Source organism: Anas platyrhynchos, chromosome 3 (genome assembly GCF_047663525.1).
Source record: "Anas platyrhynchos isolate ZD024472 breed Pekin duck chromosome 3, IASCAAS_PekinDuck_T2T, whole genome shotgun sequence".
Classification (NCBI taxonomy): domain Eukaryota; kingdom Metazoa; phylum Chordata; class Aves; order Anseriformes; family Anatidae; genus Anas; species Anas platyrhynchos.
Genome location: NC_092589.1, coordinates 25,451,831 through 25,473,551, shown reverse-complemented (window position 1 = coordinate 25,473,551; position 21,721 = coordinate 25,451,831). Strand labels below are relative to the sequence as shown.

Sequence of the window (21,721 nt, the reverse complement as noted above, 5' to 3'; positions counted from 1 at the left end):
CATATTTCCAAAATGATTCTGAATCAATTTCTAGTATTGGCCTCCTTTTTCTTTCCCCCATGTTATCCTGTTAAACTAACAATTAGGATTATTAAATCACTCAAAGAGTACACAAGACTACAAAGCTTAGACATATAATAAATTTCCTTTTTTTAAAAACAAAGCAGTTAAAAGAAAGAATGACTTGCAAGTTAATTTCCTCTTAAAGAACAAACAAAAAAAAAAAAACAAAACACCCTCAGAACTAAAGCCTCATGAAATTCATATACATGAAGGTAAAAACATCACAGTAATCTTTGCTATGTCATCTGAGAAACAGTTATTGCTCCCACCTGTAAAATCCTGCTTCTTGTAAGACTCCCCTGACAGCAGTCTTCTTCCTTTGTAACAACCAGGTATGAGGAGTACGCTGCAACTTTCTTTCATACGCATGCATCAAATAGTGCTGATGAATTGTGGTAATACAAATACACCAGCTGAATACTGAGAGTTGCTATTAAAGCATCAAAAGAAAGACCTCTGGATATTCCTGCCAATTCTTTCACATAAAGAAAAAAAAAACACCTTGGGATGACACTCAATTCTGTATTAACTAGCTGAAGTTTTTGCTGATGTCCTAACATTAGAAATCATGTGCTTAAAAAAAAAAGAAACCATTAAGTATGGAAAGTACTAGTGAAACAGCTCTTATGGTGTCCCCTGCTATCAAAGTCCATGGAGCCTGCTGCAGCAGGTTTATAAACAGGAGTGAAGAGATCACAGAGAAGGTCTAATATTAAGCACAACTCCAAGTTTGAATTGATCCCTCTGCTGAATCAAGTTCAAATTTATTGTAGATAATCAACCTAAAAAGCAACAAATTGGCATCTGAGATTTAACCTTCTAGAAAAAGTATACACCTTTCAAAAAAACCATAGAAGAAAAACTGTCATACCACTGACCACAAAAGAGTCACTTCTAGGAATTAAAACCGTGAGTATGCTGTTCTTTGTTGTTGCTGCTGTGATGATGATTGTCCTTGCTGTTGCTGAAGACGAACTTGCTGTGAATATGGATCCTCAAGAGACTTAACAAAAATAGTTGTTTTAGGCCCCGTTTTCCAAACAATACCATTTGAATCTATTACAGAGGACTCTACTGTGATGTTATGGGTGCCAAGTATCACGAAGTTTAACAGAAACTGAGTGCTGAAGTAGTCGTTGTGTGGTTCCACCCTCTGCTCCATTTCATTGCTCATATTGTCAATAGGAATCTGAGAACACACGAAAGGTTTAAACGTCATTTTATATAACCTCTTAAAATATGTTTTTTGTTCTCTGTTTGAAAGACAGGAGGGGGAAAAAAAAAAACAACTTTGTCCTCAGTTTTCCAAGACCAATGCACATGTGTGCTTGAGTCAGTTTTGACATAGTTTTCATTGACAAATGTTATTTTCTTTTTTCTAATATCTATCAACGTTTTTTTTTTTTTTAACATCTATCAACAACAATGCAGCTAACATCAAGTCTCCCCTACCTCCCCAGGGTTCTGGTTTTCACAGAGTAATGCACATCAGACAAACACTACACACTTCCTGGTCCTATTTTAGAAGCAACTACCTCCCTTAACCCCCAAAATCCCCAAACCAACCAAAACAGACCTTTCACTAAACACTGTTAGCAGAACCTGAACTTCAGGCATGCAATCTTTGATAAAACTGTTCACTTGAATTTAACAGGCATCTTCTCAGGTGCTATTTTATTTGGACAGCCTGTCTTTCTGATTTCCATACTCAAAAAAATCCTTAATATGAGGACAAAAGTTCTAGAGACTAAACAGCAGAGAACAATTTGTTCCTGACTTTCTTCCCTCCAGAGTTTCCCTTGATATATAGGTAGACTGAATTTCCCTCATCTGAAGCAAATTTCTAATGACTGGGTCCAAACAAAGTCTCTTCAGCATGGAAGAAAAGTTGTTACTAAAAAGCTGCAGCAAGCATAGAAATCCCAAATCCCTTCCAAGCACTATGATCAGATCCCACTGGTACTTGAGCGTCACCAGTGAGAGGATTAGAGAAGAACCCGTTAATTTCAACCAGAGGCAAACAAAGAGCAGGGAAATAGAGCAAGAAAGCTTAAGATTCCTCCTGGACATATTCTACCCATACCTTATAGTCTTGTCCAGATTTGCTTTGCAGCACTGAAGATACATTTAGACAGACTGACTGGATTTTACGGAAAAGGCCTGGTTTAGACCCATGCTGAACCACTCCTTCCACCTTTAAGGCCAATTGCTGATTGTTCTGTACTGCAATAGGTTCTGCTGGGTTCCTTGGAGATGGGGATAGAGCAAGCTGAAACACAAGATGACAGACAAATATGTAATCCTATGCCTCTCGGAAAACAAAAACAATTTCAGGATGAAATGGAACATCATCTTATAGTAAAATTTCAAAGAGGGATTTGGTAGAGAAACCAGCAGATGTAAACACAGAATTTGTATCAGTGATTACTATAAAAATTTAGTAAGCACCATCAGCAATATCAGGCATGGTCTTTGTAACTCTTTCTTTAATTAAACACCTTCAAAATGAGTAAAAGTCTTCTAGAAAACATCCAGAAGTAAGCTCTTAAGTATATGAACCTAAGCACAGAAGTAAAAAGCTGTAAGAATAGATAATATATACATATATCTTAAGGCTTTCACTTTTCCCAGAAAAAAGGACCATTTGAGTTAAAAATACAAAATCCACTCAACCCCCCACTCTTGAGGGTGTCATATAGCCATTCTTATTCAGTCAACCGATAAATATAACAATTTTATTTCAAGATAATAAATCTTGCTTTTTGAAGGAAAAGGAAAAACAATACAGGCTTATAAAGGCTGCCTTTCCATAGAACATATTTAGTTCTGCAGATGCAGAAACAAGAAAAATTGCAGTCAGGTTTTATTTTAAGATCCTGCAATTAAAGAACTCAATCCTATTTGGTTGATTAAGTCACAGCCTAGTGGTTCTTAACGATTACATACTATTATTCAAGTTATGACATGCATATTAAGTTATTCCTAACTACAGTACACACCTGGGTTTGACTGTTAAGTACCTTCACTAAAGATATTGAAGTTTTGTGCCTTCAGAAAGGCTTTTCTCATGAAGTAAAGACTATAAAGAGAAACTTTAGGCCACATTTGAGCAGTACTTACCTTAATGCTTGTAGACTGTAGTTTCTGAAAGAAGTACCTTTGAAAAGAAAGGGGTACCTTCAACAAGGCAATGACAGCACTGCATAGACAAGCTGTATGCTGTAAGAAACAGAAAAAAAATCAAATGAGATGAAATATTTCATAGAATATGGAAAAGACGCACTCATGGTAATGAAACTGCAGTGACTTCCACTAAAAGTCAGAAATATATTGACATAATCATATGATTACAGCCCCCACAATGACAGTGACTACATTCAGCCTCTGCTTATGTTCTTTCCTTTATGAAGGTTTTCTGCTCACGACAGAGCAAGGAGATCAAGAAAAAGAAAAATGTAAATTATTTCAGTCCTAGTGTTAGAGTCAGCAGCTTAAAACACTCATGCACAAAACTCTGACACTCAAACTCTCTAAAATAAATAGTAATCCCCCCACAGCAAACAAGACTGGCACCTTCCACAACTTGATATGGTGCAATAATATAAGTTTTAAGCTTTTTATCCACTCTTCCTTCCCTTACTGCACTGTACCATCCTTCTTGTTCAGAAGAGTGAAGTGCTACTGAAACCACTGAGCTTAGCTGGCACAGAGATGACGATGACAATTAAGTTAACAGGGTTTACCTTAGCTACACTTTACACAACTCTTTTTTATATGCAATTTGGAATTGGTAAGGGCTGTTGAATTTAGAAGAAAGGCAAATAGATGCCAGCCATAACAAAGAAGCTACCCTGTTTCCATCAACATGCACTTCAGCTTTATGATGTTCAGTAACAGTAAGAGACAACACTATATTAGCACTGTAAAGAAGTATGTTATCAGCTCACTGTTTGCATTCAGCAAGCTTTACATTGTGTTCCCTGATGACCTGCACTGATAAGAGAAACACTATACTCCAGCAACGTAGTATTAACTGGCAACAGCTCAGAAACTGAAGCCGGGCTAGTGCTGGACCCTCCAGCACTCTGTGTGGTGGGGGAAGAACTCCTTCATGACAGCATCATGAGTAAACAGACCACGCTTCACTATTTGAATGTGGGTGTCATTAGAGATCTGTCAGAGACTTGATGTTACTTTTAGGTATTGTGACATTTATCAACATCTACCATATTCTTAGCACCAGAATTTTAAAAGCATTGTTTTAATCAGGCCAATAAGTTTATAGGTATTTTAGAAGATTTTTTTTTTTTTTCTTCAAGTATTAGAGTATATCCTTAGGGACCAGGTTCTGTGTGCCACTAACAGCTTATGTTAACTAAAGTGTGCTCTTTAATTTCTTGGCCTCCATGGAGATATATGCATACACTATATATGAGTGTGTGTGTGTATATATGGAGCTGATGGGTTTTTGGAACCTTCATCTACAGAAAATACATTTAAACTATTACTTGCCAAGTAAGACACGGGAGCATACTTCCTGTTGAGGGATTCCACTTCTTCTAGTACACGATTAAATACAGACATCATTCTTCTTTCATATTCACTCTCAACATGTGCTGTTCCGTTTGAAGTGTATTCCTGGAAACTAGAAAATAAAACATTTTGTTGTACCTGATATATTTTCTTCATCCTAATCTAGGGTGCTCAATCCCAATCAGACCATTTCTGTTACAACTTAAAGTCCATTAAGAAATAAACAGGGTAAACACTTTGGCAGACAGATTTATTATTTTTCTACTCTAAGACTTTGCACTTTACATTTAAACCCTTTCTTAACTATAGTTTATCCACCATGTTGTGTCTTCCCCCTTTCTCACATGAAGCAGTTACAGGTCTAAAAAGACTCAATAGATTTTATTTAAGCCTGCAGCGTTTACAATGTTTTAAAAAGCCTCACAAGTCAAAGAAAAAGGGAGAATGCCAGAGTTAAGAATAAATCTGGAAACTCTTAATCTCATGTTCTGAATAGAATTCTGCCTCCTAAACACCTACCTTTTTGAAGTCCACAGCTTCATACTTGTAAGTATGATTAACGCATCTTCTGAACAATGCTTAGTTCATAATAAGTAGGAGTCATTTGGGGTGTCCAGTTTTATTTCAACTTAGAATAATCACGCATTTATAAAGATATTTATCTATATTATCTTCCCTTCAATCTCTGACTCAGAGTTCAAAAGAGTGATTCAATTCATAGTTGCTTCAACATAATTTTGCTGGTGCATATGAGTCCAGTTTAAAAAAAAAAAGTTGAAAGTACTGGATTTACATTAGAAAGCTTAAACTAATCGAACATGTCTAACATGCCCTTCATGTCTGAAGGAAACTAACATACACCTACTTTTTGCACTTACAATTCTGAGAGAATTCTCACAATTCTAACACAGAATGACACATATTAAAATACATGGCCAGAGATTAAAAGCTGCTTATTTTAATGGAAGTCTATATTTAAGATGAGTGCAATATAGCTCACAAGAGCAAAATAAATAATAAAAAGCAGAATCTGAAACACAGTCTCTATACTGCCAGCTATAGCCCAGTAACAACAGGTATCCTCAAGCCTACCCTGAATAAAATCACAAGGGTCCACTGGGAAAATTTCTGAACATTCCTTGAATTCCTAGACTTAAAGCCCCAAGGATTTAGAAACAAAGAGCAAAAGAGTAGGAAGTTAACTATCAAACCTACTTTGCAGATTCTGGATCCAAAATCAGAGCTTCAATCGCATGTGAAATCAACAGGCAGCTCTGCTGTTGTCTGATATTAACAATAAGGAGTTAAGAGACTTACAAACTTGGGTTCCTAAAACAAGAAATGCAGTACTATTTACTGGCTTTTTTCCTTACTTCTCTAGTTTTCATGAAGTAATCCTATCACCGTTCCTTTAGGAAACAGAGCAAACACTACCAAATTCCAAGTTTTATACTTGGCAGTTGCAAGTTTTGAGTCATAACTTTTTCAGAAACTAATTCCAAACAATAGCACGGCAGTACCCATTTCCAAATAGATTAAAAAAAAAAAAGTATCCAATTTTTAGGTAAACTGCTTCAAAATGGCTTTGTGCCAGCTTTCATAGAAGAAAGGACTGCTAACCTTCATGCTGTCTGCATGAGAAGACAAGAGGACTAACTCTGAGCTTTTAAAAGGATACAGTTCTACATTCCTTAGAGTTGCTGAGTCCGCATCAAAAGATGATTGATAGAGATCCCCATACCGTGCAGCCAGGTTTCGGAACTCTTCCATTGAGAGTTTCATCTACGGAGACAAATTAGCGGTCAAAAAAAAAAAATCATACATCCAGAAAACCACTATACTAACATACACAACTGAAGGAATAAGACAACATTCAAGCAGATATAGAAAGTTTTTGCTTCTTCACACAGATAAAAATCACCAGAGTGACAGAGTATTATCCATGCTTTATACAGGTATTTTTCCTGTAACAAAACACAAACATATCCTTTTTTGGGTTAAAAGCAAAAACCATGAACAACCTCCACTCTCCCCCACTGACAAACCAAACTGCTCTGTCTTTCAAAGACTACCCACTGATTCCTTCTTGCAGGCTACGTGCATTTAGAAACCCCCTGCTTTGGTATTCTGTATGGTACCAAGCTGCTTGCCAACACTCACCAGGAAGAATTACAGTGCGAGCCTTAAATGTGTATTTTTACTTTTAACTAATATAAACACGGTATCTGATGTGTTTCAAAGCAAGGTGGAAAGGTCTCGCTGCAATTTTGAGTGTATTGCCTGGGTTACTGCCTGCATATTCTTGGAAACTGTGTGCACGAATGTGGAAAAAAACATGCTCTGCTTCCCTACAGTTATAGGGGAAAACCAAGGCCCACTGTTCAGTCACGCTTTTCGCAGATGCTTTTCAATTCTTTCATCTGGTATCTCTGCTGAGAAACAAAATTCACACCAGTTATAAAAGTAACTACACTGAAGAGCGGAACAAGAATACATGCCTGGTTAGAGATCCGTCCACACCGTTGGAGATCATTTCCTGATGTCATAGCAATTGTTGTGGCAATAGCTGGTGGTGGACTTGTTTTTAGGCTGTTGCAGGTACAAATAAGTTGAGAAAAAGCTTGCAGAAGGTCAATCCTGAGTTTCACAAATCCACACTGAAAGCTCAGAGGATTAAGTGGTGTACTAGCAGCCTGAAACACAGTAATAGGAATGTTGGCAATCTCGGTCAAAAGCAAACATGGTAAAATAACTTTGCAATGTCACTGAACTGTCTCATCAGACAACTGAACTCTCCAGGTCAGTACCAAAAGCTGTTTTTCAAAACCACAATTAACGGATTTGCTCGATGTAAATCATGCTGAATATGAAGGCCACGGAAATTTACAGAATTACTAAGCTGTACTTCAAGTGTATCATCCTTGTACCAAGTGTGACTTGAGCTGCTACAGTACTATTAGGGCACCTATTTCCTATCCTAAAGGCCAAGCCTTTAGACTTCAAATGACTAGTCCAGATAGTCTCTGCCCTAAGGGAGGACACAGTTTGCCTTCTGATTCACAGAGGACCGAAAAAGTGATTCTCTGCATGAGCCACAAGATAAAAAACTGGCTAAAGGTACCTGCACCAAAAAGGAATAATCAACTTTGATTTTCTTGGAATTGTGAAATGGACAGGAACAAAGGCACTGAACCTTGCATCTGATGAAGACAGGGACAGTTCAGTGACAACCAAGAAGCGTAAACAACAGAACCCCAGGAGGAAAATGCTGCTATTTTTTAAAAATTATGTCTCTATCAAATTCTGTTCCTTAAGAGCTTATCTGTCTCGGAGAAGCATCCATGACAGCTTAAGAAAGCTAGGAGGGGGGCAAATTGCAGCACTCAAAAGATTTGATACTAGTCAGGCCAAAAATCCATTATTGTTTTTTCTGTTCTGATGGATTTGAGAGGACCACCCTTTTTTCTCTAGCTGAGAGGAAACCTGCCTGCAAAACAAAGAACCAGGACATTCTTTTACATATAGAATGGATAAAAAATAAACTTTTGCACGTCTTACTCAGTGCTTCTCATTTCACAATAGCAGAGGCCACTTCTGGAAGTGAGAAGTTACAACCCTTCTACAATACCTTACCAAGAACTATATATTTTTTTTTTCTGACAGGAAAACAAGTATTTCACAAACATCCCAAGTCATCTGAGAACTGGCCTACGATTGACTAAAGTAAGGAAACATCAGCCAGCTGCAATCACCTTAAACTATTGGGTTAGATTTCAACCAAAGAAAATGTCTTAAGCAAGACTCAAGCTATTCTCCACTTAAGCTATTCCACCCCCCTTAGCATTTCACTTTCCCTTCTCCAAGGGCATAACCGTCCCCCTGCCTGCACTTTTGAATGGAAGTTGCTCAGTTTATTCTGCAAGGGTAGTCTCAGAAAGTCCTCTGAGGAAAAGATCTCACTGTACTGTAATTACTCTACAGAGAGTTCATGTTTTTACAGAGTGAAGTCTCAGTACTTTAGATCAGAAAAAAAACACAGACATTTTTAGTAGAACAAATCAGTCTTGATTCTTGTAAATGGAAATATAAGCTTGTCTCATTAATACTACAATTTATATTATCTGCTCCCCACATAGCCATGGCCAATAATTGAGTTACAGTTCTTTTTGTGAAAATGACAGAGAAAGTTCTTTGGCTCAGTTAAGTTCTTCAAATGATGCCACTTATCAACATATTTGGAGTTAGTGCTACTTAATTATACAAATGCTTTGTTCAAGTTCTGTATCTTCTCTGGATTACCAGCAGTGAAAAACAAGCAAAGTTTCCAAAGAGATGAGCGTTCTGTGTAAAAAGGATGAAGTCTTACTTCAAAACCCTTGCTAACAACACAAGGAAGCACACTGTGAGACAGAGGGGACTGTGGCTGACAGACTTGATGACAACTCCCTGCCCCACACACCTCTCATCCATAAAGTAATTAGACTTTTTCCCTCAAGGGGAGAAACTCATATGAAAAGACATTCTGCATACAGCAATGTAAGGAGGAGGGGTGCACGTATATCAAGAAGGAATTGAGAAATTTCCCAATGAGATCTGACACTGTCTGCGTATTTCATCATCGCTAAACTGGGCTGACTGAATATCTGCAACAGATTACCTGGCACAGCATTTTCCAGCTACAGGGTGGACAACTACACAGGCTTCATCACTTGCACTAATGGTCTGCAGTGCTGAGTGATGCTCTACACTGAAACAGAAGCAACAGTAAAGCCGGAGCCAGAGGAAAGAGAGACAGCTAAGATCTTCTGCAGTTAGACTGCCATGGGCCCTTTGTGACACTTTGCTCCCCTTTGAAACACCGAGTTATGTAGATGCAAGCAGTGAGCAGCTCCTTTCACAGCTGAGAGGCTCAAGCACGGTGAGAAATTTGTAGCGGTGCAAGGAGTCAGCAACAGCCAACCAGCAAACAAACAAAAAATCACAACAACAAAAGACGATGCACAGCTTCCTCTTCTCTAACCCTCTGAAATCTGCACTTACTCCTGTGGACCACAATTCAGAAGGAAGTGCTTTTCTGGGTGCAATATGCATGGCAACACAGGAAATGAAGTCAGCAGAGGAGATGAGATGAAAACAGAAATTCTTCAACAGAAAAAAAAAATCTAGGGAAAGAGATTAAGTTACTGACCCACAGACTGACCTGTTTCAGCAACAATATTTTCCTGCCTGTATTAAATATAAACATCTAATTAGATGGGTCTCCCCATGTCTTCTAGATGTTAGAGAGATACTGAAGCATGAATTCCTCTTAGTGAATTGGTGTTGCTTTATTGTTAGGATTCCATAGGACCACATTGTTAAACACAAGGCAATGTGAACTCAGTAGGAGGAAGGAGGACAATTCAATCCTCTCTGCATCTCAACAAGCTAGGAGTCAATTCAGACTAATTCCCAGGCTAAGTCATTACAACAGCATTTATTCAGCCAATATAAGGAGTGAAAAATTTCGAGTACTGTAACGTCAAGAAAAAAAAAATATTCTGTCATATCCCATGATTTGATCAAGACAGGAAGTCAGGGGGTGGGAAGGCAGAAAAGAGAGATACTAGCTAGTCAGCTTAGCTACAGAACCTTGTCTCTGAAGATACCGTGGGTTAAAACTGGCTTTTCCTTGCAGTCCTCTCAAAAAGAGGCTGCAGATGTCAGACATCTGCAATAACTTTTCAGAGGTTTAAAAACAGGAACTAAATGGACCTACAATATATAAAACCACTACCAATGAAGTAGAAGCTCTGTGCTAACCGTCAGTGATGCTATTCCTTTGTGATATGACTTTAAAGCTTCAGCAATGCAAGAAAGCGCTGAGCTATAGTTGTCCTCTTGCAAACCTGTCAGACACTGCTCTGCATGGGAAAACTCCTTCAAACTGTTCAGCCAGAAGTAGAAGTGTTCTGAGGCCACCTGAGTCAGCAGGCTTTGATACAGCTCTCTGGCCATGTCATGGTTACCCTGTAATGACAATGTTTAGAAGGGATAAGAAAGAAGGCCATGGGTTTCTAAGTAACAAATGCAAATAAGAAGAGTAACATCACCAGAATTAGTCATACTTCAAAAATAAATATAGTGAAACTTCTTTCAATTATTTGATCATGACAATGCTAACAATAAATAAAACCACAAAGCCTTGTTTTATGGAAAGATCAGCCTGTATGAACTACAGTACTTATTTATACAGGACAGTAAATTTCTAGATTTGTTTCTTACCTTATCAAGCCCTTTTTTTTTTTTTTTTAAAATGAACCAAAAAAAAAAAAAAAAAACCAACAAAAACCTGAAGACATCTCTTTCATCCTCACAGTAACACTGGGTTTGGAGCTATCAAGATCAGCTCAGAGCTAAAACCAGGAACCCTGACTGATTTACCAAAAGAGCACTATGCTCAGTCCTCTCTTCTGCATTATGTACTTTATCTATTTAAAATTACCTCAGCATTTTGTACTAAGGTTTCTATGCAATTCTAACCCCATCTATGACTTGATGGAAGGGAACAGAAAAACAGTATTTTTTCCTTCCTTTCTTCACACTGAAGAGAAGCACACATCAGGATGGCCTGTATCACCTTCTAAAGAGCAGCTATGCAATGCAGAGTTCGTGTGCTCCAAAAAAAGGACATTTTTGAGGCTGTTACCTTCATCCTTCTCAAATACTTCAAAAAGACAAATGGCTAGGAAAACCATCCTGATCGGATGACTGCCCTGAACAGTATATACCTGAATCAGCATTTTAAGGAATTAAGAGAAAACATTACATATTCCCCCCAAAATTGGTTTCTTCCTTCTGACTCCTATCATTTTATTTTCTTTTTCCAGATCTAAGAAATCATTAGCATCCTTCCAACCACACCAAAACATTTTTCTCCAGATGTTTGCACTTACCATTCTGGAAGCCTGCCTGGCTATCCTGTAAGCTGTCCATCCATTGGAGGCATTCTCAAGCTGCTGTTTGATAACAGTTTTGATTTCTGAAGATAAGGCTTTCTGACTGGAAACAAATATCACTGTGGCAAGAGAAACCTAGTGAAGAGCAGAAGGATGAAGGAAGAAGGGTGGATTCCAGGAACAAAACAAAAAACAAGGAGAAAAAAATATCAAAGAAAACAAAAACAACCCAGCCCCATTTCTTAAACTACCAGAAATGGTCTGCTTGATTTTGGACTCAAAACTACAAAGACTTAACACATATTTTAACCGAAGAACTCTTCTCTGTCATATGTCAATCTTAACTTTTGGGGTAACTAAACTATTTGTTGTCAATGACACGTATCAGAGACTACCACATGCAAATTGAGATCTGCCATCTTGTTTTTTCTCTAAGCATTATTTGACAGACTATCCCAATACCTTTTTAGCTAGCTTTGTCTAAGCAGTGCCATCTGCTGGCAAATCTAATGGAACACATACACCAGCATTCAACATCGAAATCACACCTCATAGATAGAGCTGAACTACGCAGTCAAAGCTTAAAAGAAAACCAAAAATAAGGCTATAGGCTGGCACATCAACTTGGGCATACCAAACGGCTTAGACCACCGTTAAAACAAAAACATAAAATTAAAATAAAATTCCATCCACAGTAGTTTATAGGCTTTATCCATCCAGGATTGTTCACCAGAAGGAGGTCTTACCAAGAGTTCCTGCTTTTTATCTGTGGCAGATCGTCCAATTACTTTGTAGAGGTCCATCAGGTCTCCTAGCATCCCATCTGCTAAGATGGGCAGCTGCATGGCAATAGCTGCCAAACAGTGGCACATGAGGATCCTAGCAGCATCCTGGGCACTGTGCAGCTGGGTCAACAGAGACTCAACCACAGACTGGCTCAGGTGAGGGCGGCTCTTGACCAACTTCACCATGCACGTTAAGGTGATCTGCAATTCACACACCAACACATACAATGAATACAATGTCTATTTAAAAAATAAAACAAAATCAGATACTTAACTGAAAGTGTGATTACAGAAATGCAGAAGTGCTAGTATTTTCAGAATCACATACCACACAGAGAAGATATCCAAAGAGCCCAAGTCTCTATCCCTGAGCTCACAGCACAAACATACCACAAATTCAAGAAACGATAAATCTTTTTTCTCTTATCAGCCTTTACAGGTAAATAACTAGACTAAATTCCTGGTAGCAGCTTATGAAGTAAAATACTAAAAATAATAGATCATAGGAATGTTGTAATCATGCACAAATTGCATCCCCATCTCCAAAAATCAGGGTCTCTCCAAAAATTTCTCCATCCTCCACAGACACCTCCATCCCATGTTTATGTTTCCTTACAGCTGTTCATCAGAGGGATGCATCTTTTTTCCATTATGACAACCAGCTTACTCTAGAGCTGAGAGAGGTCATGTTACAGTTGTGTACTACCACTCTGAACTCCAATTGCTGGCAGAACACAGAAAAATTTTGGTTTTTTCCCCAATATGCTGTGCTTCCACTAAAAAAGGATCTGGTGCACTTTAGCCCTTCTGCTATACAAACCATTACTGTAACTTACAGCTGTGCTAATGAAAAGACAACAGCAGTGTCACCTTTAAGGTTGCTTGAGCTCCTGGACTGCCATCTTGACTACAAAGAACAAGAAGAGACTCTAAGCCAAAAACTGCATCTTGCTCCAAAGGCAGAAGATCTAAGAAAAAGAAACAGTCAGTCAGCTCCCTGTTACAATTTCTGATCACAATCAATATAATACTTGCACTGGTGTTGCAGTGATGATAGATGAGTATTTTCCTAATAATTCTGCCTTCCTTTATTTTGATTTCAAACAATTCAATCTCTCAGGTAACTATTCACCAGTCACACCAACTGTGACATATGTAGGGTCAACATAACGATTCTAGACTATGCCTTCTAAATGTCACGTTTTTCTTTTGCAACAGACTTTGTTCTAAGAGTTTTCAAAGACCAACAAGAAATTCAGTAGCTTACAACATAGGTAAGACAAGCTTTTATTTAACAGGAGCTCTGCTGCACTTGGTAATTTTATGTAAGTTAACAGAAGATGGAACCTTACCAACCATTCATAAAATCCTACAAAACTTTTTCTACTAGATTACAGTCCCCATTCTTCCTGACCAGGGTAAAGGATCAGACAGCCTTACAGACAAGACCAGTTAATATGTGCTAAGTGCATAAGCCTGACTGTAAATAGACTCATTTCATAGTCCTTGCTTTCATTTACCTTTTTCCTGACAAGAGGCTGATATATTAGTTAGAATTCTCACTCCATGAGCTGCAATGCCACGGTTATTATGATAACAGCACTCCTGTGCTAGTTTTACTAAATCAAATGACCTTGCAGTTGTAGCTGCTGTTCCTAAATAAAGAGAAGACAGACAGGACATAAAAGAGCACATTCCTTAATTGTACCACAAATCTTTCAAGTACATTTATGCACAAAATCTGCATTGACTTAGGGTGCTTTTGTTGCTTGTTAAATCATTTATTTTAATTCATATGTTTTCATCCTATCATTTTAACATGTATTCCAATATATACAAACACAAAAGCCTTTCTTGAATGCAAGTTAGATATACACAAGAGAGTATCCAGGTCTAAAGGTTGATGTTTCAGGAACTATCACCATTTTAAGGATGAGACATCCTGAACCATTTTGAAATGTCTATTCTTTCTCATACCATAAAGCCTCCATGCTTCATTGCTCAGTTTATTCATTCTAATAAACCATGCAAATCCATGATTTCAAAGCACCTTAAGCAGAACACAGGTTGACCAGTTAAGAAGCACGCTGTTTCCTTAGTGTATAAATAGAATTTTAAAACCCAAAGGTAAACAAAGTTTATTAGCCACAAAATCCAGAACAGACCATGACTGGGTCTATCGATATATTACTATCCCATATAAGAGTACATACAGTGAAAACAGCCTAACTGACCATCAGTGTTCTCGAGGAAAAATATACTTTAAGAATATGCCACAAAGTGTTTAGTGATTGACCTGTTTACCGGTAGGTAGCCAATCCACCAAAAATGCTTAAGTAATCATCTGATCTAGCTTTCTTACCTGGAGCGCTGCTGAAGTACTGTTTAATGGCAATGGTCCCTGATAACGTGGAGAGAACAGATAGCATGCCCAGTTTCAAACTATCATAAGGGGTGTGAAGAGCAGATTCACACAGCGCCTACAGATTAAGAGAAGGGAGAAGATACAAAGGGAAGGAAGTCCCATGAGCTATCTGTATTAAATATTTAGTTGTACTTGTCTGCGAGAAGTTCTATGAATCAGAATTTTTCCCATTGAAAAATACTTATACTGAATTCAGAAGTTAGAACTCATGTCCTGAAGCACTGGGTTTAGTAGGTTGAGGATATGGCTTGCTAAAAATTGTCAGTGGATCTTGTATGCTAGGAAACACCACTTACAAACCACTTTATTGATTAAAAAGCAGTGACAAAAATATTATCATGTCTCATAGACCAAACATTGCAAAAGCTTTTAGGACAATTCTCCAGTCTATTACAGCTATATTGAGCATTTTGCCTTAAAACAATCCGCAGGACTGAGGGACAGAGGAATATTGAGGTACTTGAAATAGTACCTATGAGGAAACCTAGAAGACTTGGCAGGACAGACTGCAGGCTGCAGTCAGTTACCTTTGCAGTCAGTAGGAAGAAATGCACCTTCGGTAACTTTCAGAAAATCACGGTTTAGGACTTGTCCCTTTCCAATCTAGTTACAGTGTAAACAGCCAGGATACACGGACATGCAGCACTGTAAGAACTCCCCTTTTTCATTTCTATCTCACTAAACACAAGAACTTGTGTCTTCATTGGTAAATTCGTCTTAGTTTACACATCTGAAGTGCTCAGCAACAGCACCCTTGGACCAAATGCTGCTCTTACACAGTAGCATTAAACAGGTGTATGCTTACATACAAACAAAATACATTATGGTCTGAAGCCAACACCTTGAAAAACACCATGAGAAGGGCCTATGACCAAAACAGGCAAAACTGATGGAAAAAAGTCAAAGAATCAAAGCAGAGTTCGCCTTAGCCCACCTAATAAGCATTAGAAGTCAGACGCATCCAGAAAATATCTTGACATATATATCCTAATGAACTGGTTTAGGCATCAAAGGCATCAGCTTCTAAAACTGAAGTCTGAAAGTCAGTAAAGCCTCCACGGTCTGAAGACAAAGTCTCCTCTCTGACCTATCCAGACCCAAAATGCTAAAAAGTCAACACTGCTGAAACGGTACCAGAAAGAGGTTTTGCCATGAGAAAAAGAGGGTCTGTCCCAGTCCCTGCTGTATAAACATTTATCAAGTTGTTTAAATATATGGGAAAGAGTTGCCCAACTCAAAATGTTAAGCTTCAGAACTCAGAAAGATCTCTCATGACCACTATATGTGGCTCAGCAAGCAGTAATGTGCTGTAGACACTAACCCAGTCACTGGTCTACTTTCAACAACAGAACTGTCTCCTGTGCATTTCAACCAGCAAAAATACTTAAAAACATCGTATAATGATGAAAGCCACATTATCATGTCTCTCACTTGTACTAAGACAACTACCACCCAGATGTAATGGTATAGAGTAACATTTTGACCACAAAGAATTCATAAACAATTAAAGCAATTCCTTAAAATTCCTAAGAGAAATACATTTCAGATATTAAAACATTATGGAAAATGAACCATTTCACTAAAACAAAAACCTCTACACACTAAATCATCATCTTGTTGTACTGGAGACAAAGAAAAGCATGTGTTATTTCTCATGTGACTATTAACAAAAGAAGAACTACACATTTTTTCTGCCCAGTTGCCTTATACTCCAACAACATATAGCAAAAGCAGCTTTCCAAGAGTACTAAAATCAGATAAGCAGAGCTATAAACCTCTGCCATTAAGCTTTTGAAATATTTATTTTACCAATTAGAATCTAGTCTAACCTGAAGTTATTTTCTATAGTCATTTCTACCAGAAAAAGGGAAAGGCAAGAGGGGGAAAGAAATGTAAATGTACAACTGCAATTGAAAGACAGATGCAATCCTATTTCCAATGTAACAATGGTTTCCCCAGATAATGCAGATATGCTATAAACACCTTTTAGGAACTCATTCATACACGAAGAGTCACAAAGACATTACTGAAAATGACCCATTGATTCTTAGTGATAAAATCAAAGTTACTTTCATCTGTTCAAGCATACCTTGCTGGATGACACGCTTTGACACATCCCACAGCCACAAGACGTTGTGACATGAGGGCATTAATACATGTTCAGTATCACAGCATTAACAAAAACATTCAGCTTCTATGTCTACTATCTTAAATGAGTTTGTCAGGTGCAAAATTTTTCTTTACTGCAAAAAGGCCTACTACACATAAGTGCCTTTCCTCAGTTTTTATATGTATAATATATATAATACTTCAGTTATAATACTTCAGTTATTCATTAATATTTGGCTACTCTGGCAGATTTTGTCTATGTTAAGGATATGGAGAGGCACGTTCTTCCTTCACTTCCAAAATTATTCTTTTGGAAAGAGTTCTATAACTTATTGCAAAGTTTTGTAATAAACTTTAGCTAAAAAATGCATAAACCTGAATATTTTCTCTCGTCCAGGTATGCGGTGTCTTATTGGCCAACAACTTTAAATCTTGGATTGCAAGCCTCTTCACAGCCTTCCTGGGGTCATTCTTCAAGTACTGCAACAGAAGCTGGACCTGTAACAAAGTACATTAATTAAGAGAAAGAGATGCTACTGGAAGGAAGCCTTTTCAAAAGGACTCAAGAAGGAACTTTGGGAATATTCATCTAAAACTACTATGCCCTACATGTCTCTTTTTGCTTGCTACATGGCAAAGCCTCTACTCAGTCTGTGATTCCATGGCAAGATTCCAGCCAATTCCTGCTATTCTTCTCTGCCTCCCTGCTCATGCACGCTGTTTTTCACTGCCCTGCATACCCAAGAAGCCCTGAGAGCTGTTTCAGCTCTTACAGAAATACTGATAAAACATTTCCAAAACCCTCAGTAAACACTTTACATTGTGATGATTATGCTAATAGCAAGTATTCCAGGAATGTGACACTAATTCAGGTGTCTACATAATCTGCAGTCAGAGACCAGCAGATGGCCTATGTATGTATTAGCACCTACCAAAAAGCCCAAACAGATTAAAGAAAAAAAAAAAATCACCCACCAGCACATGAAGCATTTATTTCAAATTAATTGAAATGACACTTAACTAAGTCTCCTTTGTTGCATTAATTTTTTGGAGATTTGGAGATGGAACAACCAGCAAATGGGAGACTGCATGAACATGTCAACCATGGTTTTGCTCTCCAACTCCATTCTGTCTACTCAACTTACATAAGCAGCATAGTCTGCTGTGTTGTGGAAACACAGCCTAAAACACCATCTTACTGCCATAAAAAAGCACATCAAGTTTTCTAGTGGTGTTTTAGTTGGCTTAGATTCAGTACTATCTCTGAAATACAGACATCAGCAATTCAAAGCAGTTTCAGACAGATCAATGCTATTAGTCTAGCAGTAACAGACACCAGCATTCCATAGATGTATGGCATTAAAAGAAGGCCAATAATTTTTTTTATGACCACTTTACAAGGATTAGTTAGATGAATCTCAAATGTCACTGTGTTCAGACTTGCTATATAAATCACATCCACAAAGCACATTAACAGAACATAGAAGCATCGTATTTTTCCATCACTGCTTTCCCACGACTTGGTTTATAGACCTAAATTATAGCAACAGACTCAAATTCCTCAGAGTCCTTCAATAAACTCATTTTTGAATGCACTCTATGCAGTTGAATTATTCATTTCCTTGCATGCAGGGAAGGTGAAAGGCACACCCACTACCCAAGAGAACATACAGTAGTAAGAAGCGAACCATGGGTTCTACACGAAAGATGGACATTTTCTGATTAAAAACAAAACAAAACAAACAAACCCCAAAAATGACCTGTTTGGTTTCTTAATTCACTTGATTTCCAAGGAAGATTCTCTATAGTATGTAGTGGCAATCAGCATATCCTTTAATATATTTTCAGCATCATCTAGCATCTGAATTTTTTTGGTTTGGTTTTAAATGTGCTTTGTACTTTAATTTGAAGGAATGAATTCAGGAAGAATTACCTGCTTGGGAATGTCAACCAAAGAAGAAGCAGCAAGTAGAGTAAACGTGTGAAGAGTAACGATGACCATCTTGGTAGAAGGATATGATGTTACCAGCTGCTGAAGCAGCTGCCGGGAGCTGGAGGCCAGGCTAGCATCATGATGCATGTGCTGTAGAATAGGGATCAGCTTCAATTTCAAGTCCACAGGTGTGGCTAAACCTGTAACAGGGAACAGAGACTGTTAGTCCAGGCTGTTAGTCCGTTGTGCTGTCTTTTGGCAGTACTAAGACACACAACGCCCTTGCATTACTATCACCACTTGATGTGGATTGTGCAGACACCTGCATTAGTTTCAAATAACTCGTCCACTGGCTACCAGCATAACCATAACAGTACCACACACTTTAAGAGTGCTTTGGAAAGGTGGCTCCTTGCCTCATTGCAGGTAATACACATATTAACTTATCTGAAGCAAACTGCAATAGTGTTATAGAGTCTCATTCACCGGACTACAGATGAGCTTTTGTTTTTTTTACCAAAGGGGCGTTATGATCACTTGGATTTTAAGAACCAGATAACGGATTATTTCTCAGCTATTTTAATTCCAAAACTGGAATTATTTGAGGATAAGGACAACAGTGTTCTGATATCTGATATTTATATATGGATGATAAAGAATTCTCAGAGTAATTAGAGCTTTTCTTTTTATCTTTCAATATTTGTATGTACCTTGAATCATCTCACTGATTTTGTTACATATTCCTGCAGCAAAATCCCTGTAGAGAAAATGACAAAGTAAGGGTGAAATTAAATTTATTGTTATTGTTATTAATAATAAAAATCAACAGAAGTACCGAACCTTGCATTTTAATAACAAAACCTTTTACAAGAGTGCCTGCCCAGTCTTAAGGGGTTTTGGAACTCCTACACATGGGAATGATCAAATGATAAAATGGAAGCTTTTAAATATGTATCAAAGTGACAAGCAGCATTACACATAGTTGCCAACTATAATTTCTGTAAAATAATCCTTGATTAAAGTTGCTCTATTGCTTTGCATTCCCGTATTTATGAGCTTTTCATTGGTATTTTAGAAAAAAGGCTTCCTATTAAACTTGATTCAGATTTCCCTACGACACTGTTATTACACATAATTATTATAAATGACTTGGCTGGCACCAGAGGAGAAAATACTAAATTTTGTGAGCGACAGTGTCAATGGAGCTTCCATTCTTTGTAATATGAAAAATGGAGAAGAAACTACATCTTACTTTGATTGTGCAGAAAAGTTGGCAGCAGCAAATATAGCAGCTTCAACTTCCACATTATCATGGGAATCCAAACTCTGACGAATACTGTGATGTGCATTCTTCCTTTCGGGAATAATTGATGCCATACTGCCCAACATCCTACACAAACAGATCACAATGGGATCAGGAAGCACAGTGATTGTCAAGAAACGCAAGATGAAACTGAACAGAAACATGAAAGGACTGCTCAAAAGTTTCAGTTTTTATGTGTGTTCCTTTCATGTTGATTACAGAAACAAACAAACATTAATGATAGGCAATGTAAAAATGTTGGCCTGTCTCACGTTTGTCATTCAATAAAAACATCAATTATATTTTGGTACCTTTAGCTTGGAAAGAAAGAAGCGATAAGCTTCAAAAATTCTTACAAAACTAAGAGCACACTTTGGCACTAGAAACACCAAGCATTTTTAAGATGCTTTTATGAAACGGATCTGGGGGTTCCGATTGACAGCAAGCTGAACATGAGCCGACAGTGTGCTTTGGCAGCCAAGAGGGCCAACTGCGTCCTGACGTGCGTCAGCTCTGCTTTCACCTGTATGATAAGTGTAGAAGACAACTCCTACAGTCCATTCATGGTAGCTGCAGATTTTATTATTGAAGATCAGTAAGCTAATAATGAGCTAGTGTTGAAATGCATTACGGTCATTTACACATACGTACCGAAGCGTAATAGCCCGAGCCACTGGATCATTGCTATGAATTACTGAAAAAACCCTCTTCACAAACTCATCCACGTTGAGGATCTTCTCCAGGTGCTTCTCACTCTGCTGGGTAACTTTCAGCACACAGAGCCTCAGGAAGTTGTTTCTATTAGAAGACACGTGCTTATCTTTATCGGGCTGCTTTATAGGGCAAATTCAGAGACTTTAAGTACAAAGTGATACAAATTTATTACTTCTGGGGGTTAATAAAGAAAGCTAAAGGGCATGCTTTAGAAATGGCACATTGAAGCGGGCACATTTAGGGCATGGCATACGAACAGGATACGGTTTCGTGGCATTGTTGGTGTTACACCTGGGCCCCGTTCTCTTCCGGGTAAGGGGAAGGAAGGGGATGCCGGTGCCCTGCAGGCTTTGGGACGGGTTTCCCGGAGCAGCCCTGCAGGGATGAAGCCAGGAGGTGCCACCGCTGCTGCCGCCAGGCGCGCCCGGCCCCGCAGCTCGCAGCCCAGGGCAGCACCGCGCGTCCCCCTGCCCCGACCGCCGGCGCTTACCCGACCCTGAAGACGTCGGCCAGCTTGAGGAAGGCGGAGTTGATGAGGATGGGGAAGGGGTACTTCTGGAACAGCCGCGGGAAGCGCACCACGGCCTCGCACTGCTCGCCCAGCTTCCCGGAGCGCAGGCCTAGCACGAGAGCCACGGTTACGGCACGGGCGGCCCCGCGCCCACCCCCCCGGGCAGCGCCTGCCCCCCGCACCCACCCTTGTCGAGCTCCATCAGGGCGGAGTTGGCGTCCAGCTCCTGCTCGCCGTACCCCGCCTCGGCCAGGAACGACTTCCCCCCGCCGCCCGCCATCGCTGCCGGCACCGCGCATGCGCGCCCGGCCTCCCTGTCCCGCCACCTGGCCCCTTAGTGAATGGGCGCCGGGTGGGTGTGGCCCGCGCGGGGCGCGCCCTCCCAGCCCGCGCCGCCCAATCGGCGC

General features: G+C 39.0%; 1 protein-coding gene across 1 annotated transcript; it reads right to left on the bottom strand.

The window, feature by feature from the left end:
• Nucleotides 1-792: 792 nt before the first annotated feature.
• INTS7 (integrator complex subunit 7) lies at nt 793-21,657 on the bottom strand. The gene is made up of 20 exons (XM_027453019.3): nt 21,501-21,657; nt 21,294-21,423; nt 20,741-20,887; nt 20,039-20,176; nt 19,497-19,543; nt 18,787-18,986; nt 17,229-17,351; nt 14,682-14,799; nt 13,840-13,974; nt 13,190-13,287; nt 12,281-12,520; nt 11,532-11,669; nt 10,399-10,605; nt 7,095-7,289; nt 6,275-6,378; nt 5,812-5,880; nt 4,576-4,708; nt 3,184-3,282; nt 2,147-2,332; nt 793-1,252 (listed from the first exon to the last, which is right to left on the bottom strand). The coding sequence occupies exons 1-20, from the start codon at nt 21,592-21,594 to the stop codon at nt 965-967; spliced, it is 2,889 nt and encodes a 962-aa protein (XP_027308820.1). The 5' UTR covers nt 21,595-21,657; the 3' UTR covers nt 793-964.
• Nucleotides 21,658-21,721: the final 64 nt, after the last annotated feature.